At 41.1% G+C, this 21,956-nt stretch overlaps 2 protein-coding genes across 5 annotated transcripts in view; one reads left to right on the forward strand and one right to left on the reverse strand.

Moving 5' to 3' along the window:
- Nucleotides 1–664: 664 nt before the first annotated feature.
- On the forward strand, nucleotides 665–8,434 carry LOC307045845 (cysteine sulfinic acid decarboxylase-like). Of its 4 annotated transcripts, XM_079691825.1 has the most exons (15): nucleotides 760–824; nucleotides 1,680–1,772; nucleotides 1,845–1,984; nucleotides 2,062–2,223; nucleotides 2,298–2,365; nucleotides 2,454–2,676; nucleotides 2,788–2,867; nucleotides 4,755–4,809; nucleotides 4,962–5,078; nucleotides 6,186–6,250; nucleotides 6,351–6,432; nucleotides 6,521–6,720; nucleotides 7,799–7,850; nucleotides 7,935–8,024; nucleotides 8,158–8,434. In XM_079691825.1, exons 2-15 carry the CDS (start codon nucleotides 1,748–1,750, stop codon nucleotides 8,329–8,331), a joined length of 1,533 nt encoding a protein of 510 aa, XP_079547951.1. In that variant the 5' UTR covers nucleotides 760–824; nucleotides 1,680–1,747; the 3' UTR covers nucleotides 8,332–8,434. The 4 variants fall into 4 exon arrangements, 3 of the variants coding, with proteins under 3 accessions (XP_079547950.1, XP_079547952.1, XP_079547951.1); XR_013810005.1 differs by lacking the exon at nucleotides 1,680–1,772 and having other exon boundaries at nucleotides 665–824; nucleotides 7,939–8,024; nucleotides 8,158–8,220; XM_079691824.1 differs by lacking the exon at nucleotides 1,680–1,772 and having other exon boundaries at nucleotides 665–824.
- A 4,022-nt stretch (nucleotides 8,435–12,456) lies between these two features.
- Nucleotides 12,457–21,956, reverse strand: part of LOC307046121 (rho GTPase-activating protein 5-like) — a 22,550-nt gene continuing 13,050 nt past the window's right edge. Inside the window, exon 4 of the mRNA XM_079692306.1 lies at nucleotides 12,457–18,418. Within this exon, the coding sequence (XP_079548432.1) occupies nucleotides 18,097–18,418 (322 nt within the window). The 3' untranslated portion in view covers nucleotides 12,457–18,096. The remainder of the gene's footprint in view (nucleotides 18,419–21,956) is intronic.

A 21,956-nucleotide genomic window follows, 5' to 3' on the forward strand; every position in this document is an offset into this window, starting at 1 on the left:
TTTGGCCTTTGGTGTCACACGATTTTTCAGGGCGCAAAGGCCATTGAGGGAAACATTTGGATTTGGAGCTTACAAATAAATAACTTCACTTTCTATAAGAAAAAAACACGAATGACATGGAAAACAAATCACTTTTTTAATATCGATAATGTCAAAGATTATATCATCATATACTGTAGGCCTATGCCTCCTTAGTATTACCGTATATACAATGAAATACTTTACTTTGAATAATTAGTGTTTGGTATTTTTTCCATCTACTACTTCTCCCATTCACAAATCCAAAATCAAATCAAAAAATCTAAAATTCTATAAATATGTAACAAATATATTCAATTTCAGAAGAAACAGCCTTCAAGGGTCAAACTCTGCACACACATCATTCAGTTGTGTGTGTGTGTGTGTGTGTGTGTGTGTGTGTGTGTGTGTGTGTGTGTGTGTGTGTGTGTGTGTGTGTGTGTGTGTGTGTGTGTGTGTGTCAAACAGAGCCTAAGGCTTTAATAAATATAAAATAAAAAACAGATGACGAGTAGTCGAAACAAATATATATAAATACATATCAATAACAAAATAGCTTAATTTTAATAAATTAAATCATTAGCGTTACAAATATGTTTCATTTACAAATGACCCATTCACAGGGATAGAAAGCGAGTGTGAAATGATCGCGGGCGGTCCTGCCTCCTCTGGCCAGCTGGGTGTAATCACCTGATCACAGAGTGGTGCTGCATCCTGGAGAAGGAGTCAAATAGTTGGTGCGTGCGAGCCGGGTAGACTGGAGCGTGCAGACGGGATGCGTTCTACCAAGTCAGGACAGGCAGCCGGTAAGACACTCAGATCCATAGTGTTGTGTGAGAGCTCCGCAGAGCAGCGGTGCGCTAAAATGTTTAAGTTTTGTTAAATTGTTTGCGTGTGTACCACGTGGCTTTTTAGAACTCTGCGCGTCATTGTTTATATATTTAAGTTTCAATGTGGTGCGCTCATTGCGCAGAACATTCTGAGCTTAGTTGCTCTGTTATTTATTGTCAAAAGGGTAAAAAGGACTTATTTTAGTTATAATTTAACATCCTGCAATTAGCCTACTCTGATAGGTGTTCAAATGAATACGATTTTAGGAGGTTAAATCAATTGATTTGGAGAAGAACAATAAATACAATAAAATATGCATTCTTAAAAAGTATTAATTTCGATGTACTAAAACCTTTCTAATAAAATACTGTTAATTTAATTCACTGAATGTTCCTGCGAAAATGGAGGAAATGTTTCTTGTTACAAAGAATTCATTTGATTTATTAAAAACATTGCTAATAAAATCTGGTTTAATAAAATCTGCTGAGATTTTAAAAGAGCTTGGGTTTAAAGAAACGTTTTCATATTTAAAATGGATATTTCTGTGCTTCATACTTCATCAGAACTCTTTAGTTCTGATAAACTTCCCAGTACTACAAGTACAATTTTTTTTTTTTTTTTTTATGAATTACGTTGTTTATAAATTAATCTGAGGGACGCAAAAAGAGGAGGTGGGGGGCCGCATGAGGCCCCCGGGCCGCTATTTGCCCATCCCTGGTCTATATGATAGAGAACTGTAGCGGACACGACCGTCCTCGTGTGGCTGCAGCTTTGATTAGGACAAAGGTCAACTACCTCCCTCTTCTTTTGTTCCTCACTCGGCTATTTAGACCGTTACCGCAGTCTGCCTTGTCAGCAAGCTAAGGGGTAAAGATTCACCAACTTGGAAAGTGTGGAAATGGGAAACATGTTTCCACTCTCATGTAAGTACATTGTGCTATGCATGTTTATAATGTTTGAATTATCTTTTAAATGTTCATCTTCTCCCCTAACAGCCGATGGCCAGGATCCAGCTGAACTCCCTGACCTGAACGATCCTCTCATCGACCATTCAGAGGGCCAACTCTTCTTGAATGAAGCCTTCAAAATCATTGTCGAGGAGGTTCTCTGCAAGGGCACAGACGTCAAGCAGAAGGTGGCCTAAAATGACAGGTGTCAGATTACAGTGAGTTCTCTGAGCAAAAACTAAAAGTCCACGTGTTCTTCCTGCAGGTCTGTGAGTGGAGAGAGCCCGAACAGCTGGCTCTGCTGCTGGATTTGGAGCTCAGGGCGGCGGGGGAGCCACAGCAGAGGCTCCTACAGAGAGTACAAGATGTTGCCAAGTACAGCATCAAGACAAGTGAGCCTGCCGGAGACAGCAGAGACATTCACATGGTGAGTAAATCTTATCTTCTGTGATGATGAGATCTGGCTTGTTTCTTCCAGGTCACCCACGTTTCTTTAATCAGCTGTTTGCAGGAGTGGACTATCATGCCCTGGCTGGACGGTTCCTCAGTGAGGCTCTCAACACTAACCTGTAAGAATCTAAATAATATGAATGTTGGCGTTAAGTTATTGAATTCTGTAAAAATACCGAAATACAACTTTTTGTGTGTTAATTGCAGCTATACCTATGAGGTGGCCCCGGTGTTTGTGTTGATCGAGACTGAGGTTTTAAGATCACTGCGGCAGCTGGTTGGCTGGACAGAAGGTGATGGTATCTTCTGCCCTGGGGGGTCTACCGCGAACATGTTTGCCATGAACCTCGCACGCTACCGACTTTTCCCAGAGGTCAAAAGCCAGGGTCTGTGGGCTGTCCCACGGCTTACCATCTTTACCTCTGCCGAGGTCAGGAGAAGCTGTTGAGCACTGCATGCTTGAGGAGTTTATGTCACTGTGGAGATTGAAACCTTATCAGAGGATCACCACTGTGTTGTCTCTACATGTTTGTTTTTCCAGAGCCATTACTCTGTGAAGAAAGGGGCTGCCTATCTGGGCATTGGGACAGACAATATCGTCGTGGTGAAAGTGGATGAAGGGTAATGTATTATTTTTTTTTATAAAAAGAGCTGAAACCATTGATAATAAATCAATTAATGTTTGATTTTAAGGTAACATTCATCTCTTAGACTGTTGCTCAGATAAAATAAGCAATTTCGAGACATGTGAAAACACCATTAAATTCAACTTGTTAAAGAAGTCAGACCTTTCTTAAGTCAATGCTGCAGAGTCACACCTCCACTGTGTGACTCTATCCCACATTGATTACTGTTTGCTTGAGCCACAAACCTGAAACCCAGAGAACAGCTGTTCAAGAGAGCTATCCAGGTGTTTGACAGAAAGCCACATTCATACCACCACTGTACCATCCTGGAGAAACACCAGTTCTTGAATTTTGACAATTTTAAGTCTTTTAAAAGTATGTTTTTTTTTATAAATGTTTACATGGACTGCCATGGACATTTGGCACGAACTCAAGATAAACATACCCTTATTACTTATCGTAGCTGCACATACAAGATATCTGATTAAAGCTGAGGTTCCACAGATTATTTAAATATATATATATCTATATATCTATATATCTATAACTCTATATATCTATATCTCTATCATCACTGAGTGATCCGAACTCGTGACAGGGGAAGCAAACTCAGACATCACAACACGTACCTTTTACGGGAGATCGTCTCACCGTAGCTGTCCATCTGATCAAAAGACTTGTTCATTGGCATTAAAACGGGAAAAGCCGCGGCTAAATCGGTTGATCCATAGGTTGATAATGTGACTGTAGCTTTGAAAACATTATTTATAATCCATAATTCAATTTTTAGGTAAAAATTGGAGTAAAAGTTATCTGCTAATGGTAGCCACCAGAGTTATTGCAGCTTCCGGTTTTGGCTATGCCCCACTCTCACAGAGACACAGGCACAGGCACAGGCACAGGCACAGGCACAGGCACAGACACAGACACAGACACAGACACAGACACAGACACAGACACAGACACAGACACAGACACAGACACAGACACAGACACAGACACAGACACAGACACAGACACAGACACAGACACATGACCAAATAAGGACTATGTGGGAGTTCCCCTCGATTCCATTGGCTCTGACGGTTAGAAAGAGATGTCAATCAGCAAAATCGAACAAGGGGGGCCAGAGATAGGTCAAATGACCCCAGAAGTGTTTTTTTTTGCTAAATCTCTAAAAAGGTCAAATTTCACTTGTTTTGAATCAGTCTTGATACAGGGTACTCATTATATGTTGTAGTTTGGATTCCTAAAACTTTCAGTTTACCATCCCATCATCCAAGAGTGGGTTTCATTAAAAGTCATTTATTTATTTTTTGGACCGACTTTTTTTTACTGTGTTCAATCTGAATTTACTTTAAAATAAAAACGTATATATTGATTCTGACACTTCTACATCCAACTCACAGATGTAACCTTGCTTTGAGAAGGGAAGATATGGTCATTTGTTCTGGGAATGTCATTTTCGAGCCTGAGACCTGAAAAACAACTCGGGGCTAAACAGGAGACGGCTCTTTCTGGAATAACTGAGATACGGGGTCCCACTCAATAGTTCAAAGGTCAACTCAAAGAATGGTTGAGAAACAAACAGACGTGTAAATGCCCTTGGCTTTAACACAGGGGTATCTTATCTTGCACTTTACATGTCGTTGCTGCTACATTGTACTGCCATGTTTTATGTGAGGGACTGCGGATGGAAATGAGCTCCAAGTGTTCATCAATGTGCATTGTCCCAGCTAAATAAACGATTAGATGAATATGATTGGATGTCTCATAGCCTGGACGATTATTATAAAACATGTTGGTTTCAGCTCTACACACGGTGACTATCAGGGCTCTATAGTCGAGTCATTCATGTTCCATTATATGTTGTGCGCTTTAGAGGCCGCCTTATTCCAGAGGACCTGGAGGAAAAGATCGAGCTGATAAAATCTCAGGTAAACTCAAATAGACTATATTTAACATGCCCTTTTGTAAAGGAGTTTTAACAGTGATTATTTGAAAGTTGCTGCTCACATTAAACAGTTTGTACATCCTGCAAACCTGACGTGCCAGAATGCTGTGTTCATGTTCAGTTTGTTTCCATCAGGGTGCAGTACCTTTACTTGTGAGCTGCACGTCAGGGACCACAGTGCGGGGTGCGTTCGACCCACTGGACCCTATAGCTGATGTCTGCGAGAAACACAACGTCTGGATGCATGTAGACGTGAGTGGTCCTGGGGGGTATACTACGAAGCAGGATGTTCTCTTAGCGGCTAACTTCAGGTAAACTCTGGGTCTCCGGTCCTACGAAGCTGGTTCTCTTTTTAGCAGGCTAAATCTCCATGGTAACTGATGCTGAGCGGCTAACCTGCCCCGGAGCAGGTTAGGTTGCAGGCTAAGAGCTCAACTCAGTGAAAGCACTGCCTGCTGACCAATCAGAGCTCAGTGTGCGGAGTTTAAAGCAATCAAGTCATATTACAGGAGAAAGGAAATACAGAAAAGCTGCCGTTGCAGGAAAGACGGACGGCAAAAATCACCGACTGTGTGAACGTGAACATTAATAGAATATCACCTCCCACCTTCAGAGCAATCTGACTATTAGAACATTAGCGTTAAGAAAGCTTACTTAAATATCTGCCACAACATAAGTAACCGGATCAGAGTAACATTAAGTACAGTCCGCGGCATATCACATCATAATGTATCATCTCCTTATCTGAGTCAGCTGAGCCGTATCTGGCCGTGCAACACTCACTGTGTCACATACTGTATGCAGAAGGATTATTTGAAGCAACACATTAAGTTGAGGAAACACTCGAGTCAAATGTAATGAAAGTCAGATGGTGTCTTAGACGGGGCAGTGATATCATAAACCTGTTCATGTACGCATTCAAACACTTGTTCTGTTACCAGCTGTATTCACCTTGCAGGTGCAGCAATGTGGCTTTGATCCTGGATAAAGTGTTTCAGTCATGGATGTTTAAAGTTTAACTTCTTCATATGTCTAATATTATAGCTGACTTTTCATTCAGGAAGTATGACGCTGCGCTGTCAGTACGCTTCTCCACGTTTGTGATTGGTCGAATACTCCAGATACCACCCCTTTCATGTGAACGCTCCTAACTAGATAGGGCACGGCTGGGTTGAGCGATCCACTTGATAACCCGCGTCGTAGGACCGTTTAGAGAGAGCGTATGTTTTGGATTAGGCCAACCAGCTAACTCAAACATATCCAGGTTAGGTTGAACCAGCTTCGTAGTACAGGCCTCAAGCAGTGGACAAGCTTCGGTTGTCTTTACTAAAGGTGAATGACATGCTCAATGTGTTTCAGGCTGCCTGGGGAGGGAGCGTGCTGTTTTCCGAGCAGCACAGACATCTGATGAAAGGGGTTTCCAGGTATTAATATGCATGATAAAAATACACTTTCACCGTTCTAAAGGACACAGTTAGGCAGACATGGTCAATATGAACAATGTCCGTGTGTTTGTTTGTGAAGAGCAAATTCAGTAGCCTGGAATCCACACAAGCTGCTGATGGCCGGCCTGCAGTGTTCTGCCTTGCTGCTGCAGGATGCAACGGTTTGAGGCTACAGCATTATCTGATACACAGAATAAAGTTTAACGTTGTATTAATCGGGGACAGTCATTGACTTGTGCTTGTCCTCAGAACTTGATGAAAAAGTGCCACAGTGCCAACGCCACCTACCTCTTCCAGCAAGACAAATGCTATGATGTCAATCTGGACGTCGGGGACAAGACGGTACAGTGTGGCCGCAAGGATGACTGTCTGAAGCTCTGGTTGATGTGGAAAGCTGTCGGCTCCATCGGCTTGGCCGAGCGTGTAGACAAAGCTTTTAACCTTGTAAGGTAGGCATCCAGCTGAAGTCAAACACTAACCTAGTATAGTTGAAATTGATCTTATCCTATTGACACAAAATAAAAGCACTGCCGTCTGTTTGTGAAGATGAACAGAAAGTTATTCTGTTATCACCTCGTGCCGAATGCTTTGGCAATACTATGTTCAACCCTCCTGTTGTCTTCGGGTCAAATCTGACCGATTCACTGCTTTCATCGATCATAACTTTTTAGTTTTACATTCGATTGCATTAAGGCTTCATGATATCCTTCACAGCAGACATTTGAACATGTGACTGATCACCTCTTTCATTGAATTATGGATCATTTAGTGAACTTTGTAACACCCATGGTGTTCCTGAACCATCCGGATCAGATAAAACACAAACACACACACACACACACACACACACACACACACACACACACACAGCCGAGCTTGAATGACACAAGCACACTTTTATTTCCATGCAACTCTCTGATTGGTCTGGTGTCTTGCCTCCGTTTCATTCACTGAACACGGGAAATTGTGGAAACAATGTGGAATTTATTGGCAACATATTACACAGATTATGCACAGCGGGAGCAGCTATAACCGTCAAATAATAATTCAGACAGGGGAGCTCCGCACCCCCTGCCTGCCGCTAGGAGGTGCTGCAGCGCCCTCAGCACCCCCCTTCCCGCGCCCATGCACACACACACACACACTAGATGTGTCCCCCCTTATGTGCCCAATCACGCCTGGCACACACACACAGAACAATTGGACACATTTCCCGCTCTTATGTGCCCCTCCCCCCACATGGATCACACCTGGCACACCAATACATGTTCAGTGTCTGTTCTTTGTATATTTACTGCAGTGTTTCCTGTATACCAGTAGTCTGATGCAATATGTACAGTTTGAAAGCGTGTTAAATGACATGTTGTGATGATTCATGGTGTTTGTGTTAATGTGATAGCAGTTAAAACAGGACTGGTCAAATTTGACCGCGAACACCAAAGTAAGGGACGAAGACAATAGGAGGGTTAAGATGATCCCAATAAAGCCCCTTTGTATTTGATTGTATCGTTAACATCCCTCTTGCAGGTATCTGGTGGAGCAGATGAGGAAAAGGGAAGGGTTTCATCTTTTGTGGGAGGTGAGTAAGGGTCTCCAGCATACTGATATTATATCGTACTGAAGATTCAATGTTTTCACCCAGTGTGTGTTTCTCCATGGGCAGCCAGAGTTTCTGAATGTATGCTTCTGGTTCATCCCGCCGAGCATGAGGGGGAAGGAAGGAAATGCAGATTACCAGGACAGACTGGCAAACGTAAGTCTCACTGGATCGGGAACGGAAAGACTCAATGAGTTGTGTTGCTTTGTTTATAAAACACCAAGGCCGCCATCTTAAAGCCTTCACCTCCACAGAGCTTCTGAAGCAAACTGTTTGTTCTTGATAATAGGTAGCTCCAGTCATCAAGGAGCGCATGATCAAGCAAGGCACGATGATGGTGGGCTACCAACCTTTGGGAGACAAGGTCAACTTTTTCCGCATGATTGTCCTCTCTACGCTGGTTTCCAAGGACGATATGGATTTCTTCCTTGATGAAATTGAAAGACTGGGAAATGACTTGTGAGCAAAGCAACTCGACAGAAGTGTTGTCTCCACTAGACCTTAGGAGTTGTGCATTATGCGCGGTGTTTTGAATGTTGAAAGGTATAATAAACAGCCTGACTGTACCATTGAGATATTTGATTTGCTCATTAAGTTGTCTTAATACAATGATATACTAATCCCATGACCATGGATCAAATTCTGTCTGTTATGAATCAATGAACAAATTGATATGTTTCTTATTCTTTTTAAATATATCCACTGAATAAAACCACTCCCTTTCAATGATGGTTGTAAGTGTGGGTCATGCTGCTTCGACCACGTGACGGGGAGCCTGGCCAATCACAACGCTTCCCGAGAAGCTCTTCCGGTGGCGTTTCCTGTCAGTGTTTGTAAAGTGAGAAAAAAATGTGTGCGTCAAGAAATAATAACCTACAAAAGTCTAGTGAATTAATTTCAGTTTCCCGCACTCTCGCGGGAATATCTCCGCAATGGAGCGAGCTTAAGTTTCACTTTCAATTGCATGATATAGCCCAGCGCAACACCTTCTCAAGCGTGTTGCCACTTGGTTGTACCATTTTCAGGCGATTTATAATCTATTCTAGAAAAACGATGTGTTTTTTAGGATTTCAAGAAGCATATAGAACAAACAATGGATGTATTTTATGAACATATATCCATGCTGAAAGTAGATTTAGATGTTAGGAGTGAGATAGAGAGATTATCTAATTTATGCATCTGATGAAGCATTGCATGAAGTCTGTTGATGATCAGAGGCTGTTGTTGGGGCTGCATAAACGTTTTTTTATTTTTGTTTTGGAGACAGACCATGCAGGCCTCAGAGAGTTAGACTTGGCCCTGCGACCATACGTTTATTGTATTTTGTTTTGAAAATCCACAGCGGAGGTTTGTGTCCCTACTACATGCCGGGGCCCTGCCTGCCTGTAGCTTTGCCGATATCTGTGTTGATAGGGAATAGATTAAGAACGGTGAATCAGTTTAGAAACGGGAAGTGCTCAAACGTTTGTGTGAGTTTATCAAATTTAGCAGTGATTCCATGTCAGCCACAGCTTGTCACAAAAAACCTGACTGATAGTGTGTCCAACAAACTTAAACTAGCTTTATTAAAGGTCAGGTCTTTGGCAGGAAGAACATTTTAATCGATGATTTTATCACTGGGCACAATCTGGATTTTATGTTTTTAACGGAAACTTGGATTGAACAAAATAACAGTGCAGCTGTTCTTATCGAATCAACACCTCCCAACTTTAGTTTGATGAGTCAGGAAATAATGCATAAGAAAGGAGGTGGAGCTGCTATTCTGTTCAATGATTCCCTTCAATGCAGGAAGACATCTTATGGGAACTTTGCTTCTTTTGAATATGTGGCCCTCAGCTGAAATGCTCCTCTCGAGCTCTGTTCCTAAATATCTACAGACCACCCAAAATCTGTGCAAGCTTTTTGTTTTGAGATTTCATTTAACTCCAGCTCTCGATACAGGTTCGGGAAAGCCGAATTTGATTTAAAAGATCATTTGAATGGTAAACACTACAACAGCTGTCCAGAAAGGGGAGTAAAGTGACTTTTCAGATCTCACTTCAATCATTCTTATGTTTGTCGACAGGTGTTGAAATATTGGAAAAGTCTTACCTGAGGGGTGCATACCAAACTTCTGACTACATCCGGTTTGCAAATCAAAGTGTGGTACCAACAGGTAGGGGGTATATGAAATAATTGTATTGGGGAAACATCTGAGCATGACTGATACATTTAAATTAAGGTCAAGCAGGTTCGAATAAAACAAAAAATACTGGAATTTATTGAGAATTTACGAGAATTTCCAAAATAACAGTCCCACATTTTATACCTTGTCATGACTTCAAAACACACTGAGCTCAGTAATCAGTCAAAGTGGACCAATAAGAATGCAAGTGTGGCTTTGGTCAATTCACTTGTTGATTAAGAACGTTTTAAAGAGCATTTGAAGGTTTGTCAGAAGAAATACAAGAACGAGTTAATATCAATATGTGAATACCAGAAAAAGACTAAGAGATGGGTGTGATGAAATAAAACGATTTATTAATTAGATAACACATTTGTACAGCTCTTGCTCCTTTAAATTAATTAAATGTAATATCCAATAAAAGTGCTGTGGTTTTGGTGAAGTTCAGATTTTGTCCACAAGATGGCGCCATTTACCTTCTCAACATCTGCAGATCCTGAAACTGTTCAAATGAACGATTATCACTATTATACATTATATTAATACAACCCCAAACTATGAGTTACTCTATTGTACTTGTAATATTCTCCACAACACACCAGCCAAAGAGCATTAAAAAAAAACACACACACGTTTTTTTCTTTGTTAAAACTCAAAATCTTAAAATCCACCAGGAACTATATCTGCTAAATAAATTAGGTAAAGTAAAAATACAACACGCACCTTTAAAGTTAGGTGGAGTAAATGTACAGGGTAAGTACTTCAAAGGTGTACTTTAGTATAGTCATTGAGTAAATGTACAAAGAAATGAGTGTACCAAAGTACAATTTCGCTTTTACTTGTGTACTTATTCTGTTTTTACTATTGTTTGTTATTATTACTTTAGACCAGGGGGGTCAAACTCAATTTCATCACGGGCCACAACAGCATTTTGGTTGCACTCAAAGGGCCACTTGTAGCTTAAAGGCTATATAAAAATACATATATAAATATAATATATATAACATAATGTATTTTACAGTATTGCCTCTGCATTGGATTATTATCTGATGGGGTAACAACTTCAAAATTAACTACGTCTGAAAGCAGAAGTCTAGGGCAAATAATTGCAAGTCTCTTCAGTGAGAATTTCACAAAATGATTTAAAAAGAAAAGTCATATTGGAGATGCATTTTATATAGTCTTTACTTAATAAGCCAAACTCATAAAGTATGTTATGTGAACATCTGCCAATACAACAAGTAAATACGATGGGATATTTACATTGATCAGATAATTTTACCACAATCAAGACATGTCCATCCATCCATCCATCTTCTCCCCTTATCCGTGGTCGGTTCGCGGAGGTATCAGTTCTAGCAGAGAGCCCCAAACTTTCCTCTCTCCTCATCAACCAGCTCTGACTGGGGGGTCCCAAGGCCCTCCCAGGCCAGCCAAGGGTTTAACCACACCTTCACACAAGTTTAATATTCCTCTGAAGTGAATATTTGACCATTAACTGCGAGTAAAATGTGTTTAAGTATTTCTGACATTTATATTAAAGGGGACCTATGATGCAAAATCCTCTTCTTCATGTCTCTTCTACATCAACATGTGTCCCCTCTTCTTCATGTCTCTTCTACATCAACATGTGTCCCCTCTTCTTCATGTCTCTTCTACATCAAGATGTGTCCCCTCTTCTTCATGTCTCTTCTACATCAACATGTGTCCCCTCTTCTCCATGTCTCTTCTACATCAACATGTGTCCCCTCTTCTTCATGTCTCCTCTACATCAACATGTGTCCCCTCTTCTTCACGTCTCTTCTACATCAACATGTGTCCCCTCTTCTTCATGTCTCCTCTACATCAACATGTGTCCCCTCTTCTTCATGTCTCTTCTACATCAACATGTGTCCCCTCTGTGGAAAGAGACTCTGAAAGTTTCAGGAACAAAGATTCTCTCTCTTTTTGATCCATTTCTATAAAAACCTGTCTGAAAATGAGCTGATCAGATTTTGGCCACTTTATGATGTCATAACGATGTTTTGTGTTGTGTGACCATTAGCCAATAAGCAACCAGGGTAACCCCCCCCCCCCCCCCCCCCCCTTATCACCTGAATCTCCTCCTAGAGCACCATTGAGTTCTTTGTAACCAAATGTCTCTCAGAGGGGCGTGGGGAGGGGCTCCTTATTTTCATCTAAAGTAACAGACAGAGAATCAGCACTTTGGAAAACAGGGCTGAAACAGAGGGGATTATGGGTAATGCTGCAATGATCTGTTTGGTGTTTCAGCCAATCAGAGACAGGCTCTGTATATATCTGAGACCTGTGATATATTGATGAAGAACAGTATGATAGGAGAACTTTAAAACTAAATAAAGGTGTATTTATTAACACATCAAAATCATTGTAAAAGTCAAAAGGAAGAAATAAAAAACACCCAGGAATTTTTGGAAAAAAAGAAACTTTATTTGGAAACATTATGGAGGAGAAACAGAAAATAAAAACTTGTTTTAGACTTTTTTCATTTCTGAAAATCATTTTTATTTACTATAATACACAGCAGTTTGTACACCGGTGCGACTGATGAGGTCGTATCAACAGGATGATAACACAGTCGATTGATTGATGAGAAAAACTACAGACGAACAGCTTAATCTTTTATTATCTAGCAGCTGCTGAGACCCCCCCCCCCCCCACCTCCCCCCCAAAAAAAGAAAAAAAAGAAATCGTAGATCAGGACGCTTTTGGCCGCGTTCCATTTCCCCCATTCGCTCCCTTCTATGTGCCCTTCAGTCCAACGTCACCTTAAAATGGGCTTTTGGCTTCGTTCCATTCTGAATATTTATCCCCTTTAACGCTAACCCCTAACCCTCTCATTCACAACTCAAAGAGCGTCCCATTCCAGACACGAGTCTCCTTCAAAGTGTCCTTTTAAAAAGGTCCCTAAATCAGATTTGTTTCGATGTTCATAGACAGGACTTTGGCCGCATTCCATTTCGCTTCCATATCACCTTGTCTCTTAAATTAAGATTCCAATAGATGATGCTTTTCTAACCTCTAGAGTTAAAAAGGGGTTTAAATTTACAATTATTCATATTAAGTTCTTTAAATACCTTGTTTTGTCAGATTTACAATCCAAATATCTCCTTTAGAAGTATTACAACAGCAGGAATAATTCAATATTAGTGATTTGGAACCACATTTTACTCCATAGTGTACTGTAGTGGTCAAAATACACAACATTTTAAGCTGATAAAACTACTTTTTCAGCAAAAATGGGAAAATAAAACTTTTTTTTTTTTTAATAAAACTGGTTTAAAATGTACTTTATTTATTTGGAGTGGATTTTAAAAGTAAGTTAAGTAACTTTAAAAAATGCCCTTTTATGTTACTGTTTATTTTATTGATACTTAATTGGTTTGTTTTTTATCCTAAAAGTCAGAATTATTCCTAAAAGCTAAAAAAAAACGTAGAATCTCAAGAAGACAGAAATTCCCTCCTGGCGTTTTCTGGGTTCACATTGCAGTCATCCAATAAAAAAGCTGACCGACTTCAAGGACACAGGAGACAGACATCAGAAATGGGACGCACCCCGAGTCGACATTATCGTATAATTGGAATCCTCCCGGTCGCCGACGTTCATCGAAAACACTTTGAGTCGTTTTGCTGATCCCGTTTTTAAACAAAAGCTTAACTTTCCTTCCTCACATACACTTAGACACTAGCAGAGCAATGCATTCTGGGTATTACAAACCACTATTTGGATTAATTTTCTTTGCAAGTTACTAAAAGAGTGTTCAATTATGAATGCAGGGCTTTTAATCTGGTGATCAGACGGTCACCGTAAATCACTGAGTGCAGATATTCTTATTATTCTATTCAACTGAGAGAGACATTAAGAAAGTGAGTACACATACATTTTTAACGGGTATTGGTTCAAGAAATTCAGCATTAAAATGTGTTTTTAGTGAAATATTTCAGACGGCTTTTGCAGTAGTCGTTAGTAAAAACGTTTAAGATGTAACCTCAAGGTGTCGTTTAAAAGTGATTAAAGACTCTTCTGTGCATCTGGATTAAATTTCATTCCATCGATCGCCTGAGATCGAAAATAAATACACCAAAAACAATGTTTAATTCACACGGTCTCCCGATAAGCGTACTTTAGTGTATGAACGTATTCATGTAGACGACTGACATCAAAGGAGATGGAAGATCTTTCTGGTGTTTTATTACAAACTTCTTCCACTCTAACGCTGAATTGTTTTGGTGTGGAGCCCCCCCGCTGTGTCCTGATTAAAAGACTCCATTAACTGAACACTAATTGATTAGAAGTGTGCCAATTGGAAACTCCACATCCTCTATAGTTAGCTTCAAATTACCAGAGAGAGGAGGAGGAAGAGTTCAGATCCTTTAATCAGGTAAAAGTGCCAAAACCTACACCGGAAGAAAGACTAGAGATATGTGTTAATATGCAGGTAGGATACATTTAGTTTAAAAGTTGGATATTTCCCTCTGAAATGTCGCGATAGGTGGCATGAAATACTCAAGTGAAGTAACTCAAAAGTGTACTTGAGTACTTCTACTATTGCATATAATAAAACCAGCTTTCATCATCATTACCATTACCACCAGTTGCGCCCATACTTATCAACCCTCCCGATTTTCGCGGGAGACTCCCGATTTCACTGCCCTCTCCCGGTTTCCTCCCGGGGTCATATTTCTCCCGATTTCTGACAAAATCAGATTTACTCATGACTGTTTCCACTCGGACTTTAATACAGCTACACCATTGTTTGGTTTCCATGGTAACACGTCTCTTTAGTAGCGCGCGCAACTGAAAGTCTAAGAGGGTGAGGCAGACTGTCACAGAAAACAGAACAAAAATCGAAAACTACTCTACTCTCTCCTTTCCTGTAAAATACAGGTCCAGCCCACACATATGCTCCATCAAGGACGGTGCTACAGGCCGCAAGGTGACTGACAGCAGCCGCCAGGGCAGGACAGCAGCAGCCAGCGACTCGCGAGTGCAACACACACGCGCGCATGATGGCTGAGAGAAAGAGGAGCGTTGTGTGGAGCAATTTCACAACTGGCAATTCAAACTTATCGAACTGTGATGTGTGCAAGAAGACAGTTCGCTACTCTGGCCACTTTCTATTGTTATTTTTCATGTTTGCACTTTACATTTGCAAAAGTAAAACGTTTATTTGTCTATAAAAACTGTCCTGTCTTTATTCATGAAAATGAATTCAGATTTAGTCTATTCATGTCATGCAGCTCCTCCCTATATGAAAGTACATAAGACGCTTTTCATTTAAAAAAGTATCGGTATCGATGATACTGGCCCTGAAATACTTGGTATGGGATCGAATCCAGATTTTGAGGTATCGTATCGCCCACCCCTACCGCAAGGCAGTGCACTTACAACTACAATAAGCATGTTAGTGTTAACCTACAGCAACCCACTAGCCCCCCCCCCCCGGAGCGGAGCAACGCAATGAAACTTAAAATAAGAAGCAGCATTTTACCGCGCTATGCATGGGGCCGTCTTGAGGGGGTTTCCCGACATGTCGTTGCTGCATTAAAGGGTGTTCTAAGTTGTCGTTGCTATGGACCTTCTTAATCTACCTTCTTTGGGGGCCCCCTTCTGGTGCGGGGGCCCCAAGCAGTTGCCTGCCTTGCCTGTCTACTGTGACCATGCTTTAATGTTATTTTTACTCATACAAAATGACACTTTACTGGAACGGGAAAAGCCAACAAAGGGCCTTGTTTTAATTTAAATTAATCCGACATTGAAACTATGGATTTGTGTAAAATAAAGCGTCACAGATTCATATTTTTAGGTAAGAAGTCGTGAATTGTTTGGTGGGATGTGTTTATCCAGATGGACAGAAGAGTGTTTGAAGTTTCTGTAAAACATATTTTTTTTTAGAAGGAGGATCAGGCGAACAAAGTCAGTGAATTAAAGTTAATCTCAACTCTAACGATTTCTCTCTCTCTGCCTCAAAGTGTCATCGATGAAGAAAACGACGAGGGATTTTCTTTCTCTTTCAGACGAGCGAGAGGATTAAACCACACACACACACACACACACACACACACACACACACACACACACACACACACACACACACACACACACACACACACACACACACACACACACACACACACACACACACACACACACACACACACACACACACACACACACACACACACACACACACACACACACACACACACACACACACACAAATATGAGTATAGCTTCTGACAGATTATACAGTCCAGTACCCCGCGGTATTTCACTAAATCAGTCTGCTGCTGATATATTTATATATATATTTATACTTATATATATTTCTTTCCTCTATTTAGGGAGAACTATTCGACATATAACCAAAAATATGATATTAAAGAGTGGATTTCTTGCATGACGGAGAAGAAACAAATGCAATAAAAACTCCTCGTGAGAGTTTCTCTGTGGAAATGTTACCCTTAAACCAAAACCAAAAGATTCAGATAAAAATACATCTGAGTTTTTCTTTTTTTTTTTATATCTCACTAAGTGGCAAAAAACAGAGACATGCACATTTTTAGTTTCCAACAAAGCAACAGAAGGTAGAAATGAAGACGATTAGAGCGTCAAACACAGGAAGACGCCTCGGAAAAGATCCAGAATGCATTGCGACGTAGTGGTTTCCTCGTTGAGAGTGAGGCGCTCGAAGGAGACGAGAGCGTTAGCTGGAGTTTGAGGTGAAGTCCGTTAAGTCTTTCGTACGGAGTGTAACGAGTTTCCCTCCTGATCCCCTCTTCCCTCGAAAGAGAAGGAACACACTGGCTGTGTTTCAGCAACACACACACACACACACACACACACACACACACACACACACACACACACACACACACACACACACACACACACACACACACACACACACACACACACACACACACACACACACACACACACACACACACACACACACACACACACACACACACACACACACACACACACACACACACACACACACACACACACACACACACACACACACACTAAAAAAAGCAAAGACAGTCCAAATGATAAAAAAAACCACACAAACAGACACGAGTGGGAGTTGTGACAGAAATCGTGCGTGTGCTGTTATGTCCGTTAAGAGGGTCAAAGTTCACGAAGAAGGGGGGAGGGATTATTCTAGTATTTAAAACCCCCAAAATAATCCACAACTCGTTATGTTTTCAGTTCACAAATCCAACTGGTTGTTTTGACGTTCTCTCCTCCGACTGGTTTCCGGCGTTGGAAGAGTTTCCTGTGCCGAAGTGTCTGTAAGTTAGTCGGTCAAATATCGAATGAGTCAGCGTTCATTTTTGAGTTGCAGTCGTTAAGTTTTAACTTCCCTTTTCTGTTGTTTGGGGGGGGGGGGGGATTAAGCGGGGTTTGCTCAGTGTGCTATTCCATCAGGGTGAAGGTAAAAGGGGGGAAATCTTTATTAGTAAATCCAGGTAAGACCCTGCTAAAGAGAACTCTATGTGCCGAATCCTTTATATTCAGTCTCGGAAAAGGGTGGAAAAAATTAGTTCCGAAAAAACAAAACAAAGGTGACGTCCGATTGTCTCGACTCCGGGGTTTAACAGATCTCACGGATTAGTTTTTTAATCCAACAAACGGTCTCTCAAAGCTCATTCACCTCCATGACAAACAGAAGCACTTAATGGACTGCATTTCCCAGCATGCTCTCTGTTAGATGAGCGCGTCCAAAAAAGGAAAAAACAAAAAAAAACGTCCGATCGCCTCTAATCTGGAAGTTTAACACACCTCACCGACGACGTTTTAATCCAACAAACGGTCCATGTGTCTCGTTCACCTCGATGAAAAACAGACGCAACAATTGGACTGCAATTCCCAGCATGCCTTCTGTTAGATGAGGGCGTCCAAAAAAGAAAAAAACGTGACGTCCGGTCGTCTCTAAAACCTCACAGATGACTTTTAAATCCAACAAACGGTCCATGTGTCTCGTTCACCTCCTTGACAGACAAACTAACGGACTGCGTTTCCCAGCATGCTCTCTGTTACATGAGTGCGTCGGGGTGCAGCGTGTGCTGGATCTGCTGCGGCTGCATGGGGGGAGGCAGCTGCAGAGGAAGAAGAGCCTCCACCATGTTGTGGCAGTGATGAGGAGGAGGCGTTCCTTCATTGCTGGAACTTTCCGCCATTTCTCCGCCGTGGAAGAAGAACTCGCTCTGCACGATGAACGCCTCGATGACCGCCTGGTTCAGCTTCGTGGTGGAGAGCGTCTCCTTGTTCTCGAAGTCGGGGCGCATCAGCGTCGGCCAGAAACAGATGGAGAGGTTGTCCGCCGTCATGAGGGTGCACTTACTGTGCTGGCTCACCCTGTGGGGGGGAAGGGAAGGAAAGGTTGAGAACGTTATAATAAGAACAATACATGACACTTTTGGCGCATTTCCACTGCAGGGTTTTGGCTCGGCTCGCACTTTTTTTGCTTTTCCACTAGGGGTAGCACCGGCTCTCTGGTACTTTTTTAGAACCACCTCAGTCGAGGTTCCAAGCGAGCTGAAAATAAGCTAAACTAGTGACTAGTAAAACACTGACGACCGCCAGTGTTAATTTTGTCAACGAAAGCTATGACGAAAAATGTTCGTCAACGACCTTTTTTACATGAGAGACGATGACGAGCTAAAAATAGATTCTTGATGACGAAAACTTTGACGAAATGTAAATTTAGTTTTCGTTGACGAGACGAGACGGGACTAAGGTGTTAATGGTGGACTATCGGACATTCAAAATGCAGTATATTTTCCCCCAAGTGTCCGTCGTGTCTGTCAAAATGCATCTTACGTTTCTAACTTGCAATATCATTATTTCCGTTCTCTTCACTCCAGAAGAGCGATCTCCCTGTGTCTCTCTGTGTGCGGGCCCGGGGGGGCGGGGCCTAACAGACATGCTGCAGCGGACACAGAGATCTGCCGGGGACGGAGCGTTCAGAAGGGAGTGGGACACATGCTGGAGTCCTTCAAGTTTGAATGACTTTGTATACTGCAGGGTAGCTTGTGGATTTACTCCAGGTGGAACTAAAGTCTGATTCAACACTTGATTAGATTTCACATCATTCATCCACATCTGAGAAGTAACTAAAGCTATTAAATGTATGTTGTGGAGTAGAAGTACACCATAGCAACACATTTAAATACTCCAGTAAAGTACCTCAAGATTTTACTCAAGTACAGTACAATATTTTGACATAATTATATATATTTCATTTATTTCACATTTAAATAAAGCAATAAATTCGGTGAACAATTTGTTAGTTTTTCCCTTTAAAAAATAACAAAAAGTAAATACAAGAATATGTTAAAGTACCGGATCGATAAGCAGTATCGATAAGACTAGTAGTACCGTAGAAAACCTTAACGATACCCATCCCTAGATATTCCAAAAGTAAAGTGTTAAGAGAGTGAAAAGTTGATACTGTCACCAATGTCGGAAACCTTTATTTGCCAAACTCAATTGGTTTAAAGAGAGAAAACATTTGGACTAAAAGTTGACTAAAATGTTTTGAGTTTTTGTCGACTAAAACTAGACTAAAACTATGAAGGATAGGAATAACTAAAATGCGACTAAAACTAATAAACATTTTCGTCTAAAGACTAAGACTAAATCAAAAACAGCTGCCAAAATGAACACTGCCAACCGCTGATTGGTCCGAGAGAATCGTCATTGCGCGAGACAGTCCCCAAGCGCCATTTTTAAAACAGACGAGCTACCGTCAGCAAGTATTTCTAATTTCAACAAAGCATTTTTAATTGAAACAAACCCATAAAGAAATGGCAGCACAAAAAGGCACGCCGTGGTCGTTGGGCGAGGTGGTACGTGTCTGCTCACGCCCTGTTCTTTGCTTCAAAGCGTTGTGTCCCTATCTTTGCAAAGCTCACTTCTAACAAACAAGCCTTACATGTATGTTCGACAACCCAGCCGATGGTCCCGCCTACACTGCGTGGTTACTATAGTTACTACCCTCGTTACTAACTGTAATGGAAGCGCAGCTTAAAGTGAGCCGAACCGAGCCGCGCTAAAGCCTGTAGTCAAAATGCGGACAGATAGTAATAATAATACATGACACTCATAAAGGGTATAAGCAGGAGTCCTGACGTCACATGTGAGACCTTTAAGACCCTTCCCATACATTTTAACACCTCATCTCTACTTGGAGTTCTAACCGGTTACCTTGGCGACACACTTCACCACACATTGACTATATAAAGTATTGATTGTCCTTCCTCCTTATCTTCCAACCATTTTCAGTATTTTTGGAACTTTAAGTATTTTTGGATTTTTGAGTATTTTTGGAACTTTAAGTATTTTTGGAACTTTAAGTATTTTTGGAACTTTAAGTGTTTTTGGAATTTACGGTATTTTTGGAACTTTAAGTATATTTGGATCTTTGGACCCTTTCCATACATTTTAAGACCTCATCGCCACTTCGAGTTCGAACCGGTTACCTTGGCGACACACTTTAACTCACATTGACTATATACAGTATTGATTGTCCTTCCTCCTTATCTTCCAACCATTTGGACGCAGACTTGCATTTCCCCATAACGATGTTGCTTAGCAACCGGCGTAAACGGACCTTCGCGCGCTATCAAGCATTGAGCGTGCGATGTCCTGTTCAGATGACGTCAAACCCAACGGGATGCCATAAATAAAGTACACAGAATCACACTACACACCTACGCAATGATTACATTCAGGCAGACTGTAGAATAAAACCTCTTTGGACAATTTAGATACTTATTGAAAACAAGCTACAAAATGTAATACCTTGGAAAATACCGTTTAATACTTTTTAATAGCCTTCATTTTCATTAAATAGATTTATCAACTTGTCATACTTTCTAAGACCCCGCGGAGACCCTGTTATATAGCGCTTTTATGAAAACCCCAAGGCAAGGCACCTTTCAACACAAGACAATTCAAAGTGCTTTACAAAAATGAAAGACATTAAGACAACATTATTACCTTTGCTTTTTAATGACTGTTTTGAAATGCCATTTTCTGAATGTCTCATTTTGTGAAGCACTTTGAATTGCCTTGTGTTGAAAGGTGCTTTATGAATACACTTGCCTTGCCTTTGGGCGGTAAGAAACACATATTAGAAATGGCATTTAAAAACACTCAATTCAAAGCATAGGTAATAAAACATGAACAACAAAGGAACATGGATTAAAGTCACAGTGAGACACACATCTGACATGTTGAGCTCTGACTCACTTTTTAGCAGATACTTTTCTATGATCTCTCTGAACTTATCCAACCCCCCAACTCTGAAAATCCAACGGATCCTGGCCATATTTGTGTAGCAAATACAATGAATCTGCTTTGACACAAATCATTAAAAGAAGAGGTTCAGCCTGTATCGTTCTGCCGTCCCTCTCATTGATTGAACACCTTTAAATGGGCGCTAATTCAAACTGAAGTCAAGGTTTCACAGTATTTGGTTAAATAAACACCATTCGTTAACCGTTACGATGAGCTGACTGTTCAGATTAAATCACAGACCTATGCAGTGTGACATTATGATTAGAGTCGCCACTTATTAAATCTTCAAAGGATTCATTTGGTTAGTGACAGCTGTCATTACATCCTGTCACTGTGCAGCTGGAGGAGGGGAGGAAAGCACTGTGTCAGAGAAGAGGAAGGCCTATGTCTCAAGAAATCTCATTTGCAAAAGAACTGTGCGAGATATTTCCATACAACTACTGGTTAGTGTTCAAAGGCACCGTACACAATTCAGTAATGGCATGTCTTTCAGGGTTTTTATGATTAATGAGAGAAAAGTGATTAGCTGTGTTCACACCGGAGTACTTTCCCCGTTTGGTTCCGTTAGTACCCCTTATGTCGCGTTCACACC

Source organism: Notothenia rossii, assembly GCF_949606895.1.
Source record: "Notothenia rossii genome assembly, chromosome: 7".
Taxonomy (NCBI): Eukaryota; Metazoa; Chordata; class Actinopteri; order Perciformes; family Nototheniidae; genus Notothenia; species Notothenia rossii.

Excerpts from the sequence above, each read along its gene's own strand:
- LOC307045845 (XM_079691824.1), top strand. The coding sequence starts at position 794 with ATGCGTTCTACCAAGTCAGGACAGGCAGCCG. Across the intron at positions 1,985-2,061 it reads GCACAGACGTCAAGCAGAAG|GTCTGTGAGTGGAGAGAGCC; the intron begins GTGGCCTAAAAT and ends TTCTTCCTGCAG. Across the intron at positions 6,721-7,798 it reads AAAGCTTTTAACCTTGTAAG|GTATCTGGTGGAGCAGATGA; the intron begins GTAGGCATCCAG and ends TCCCTCTTGCAG.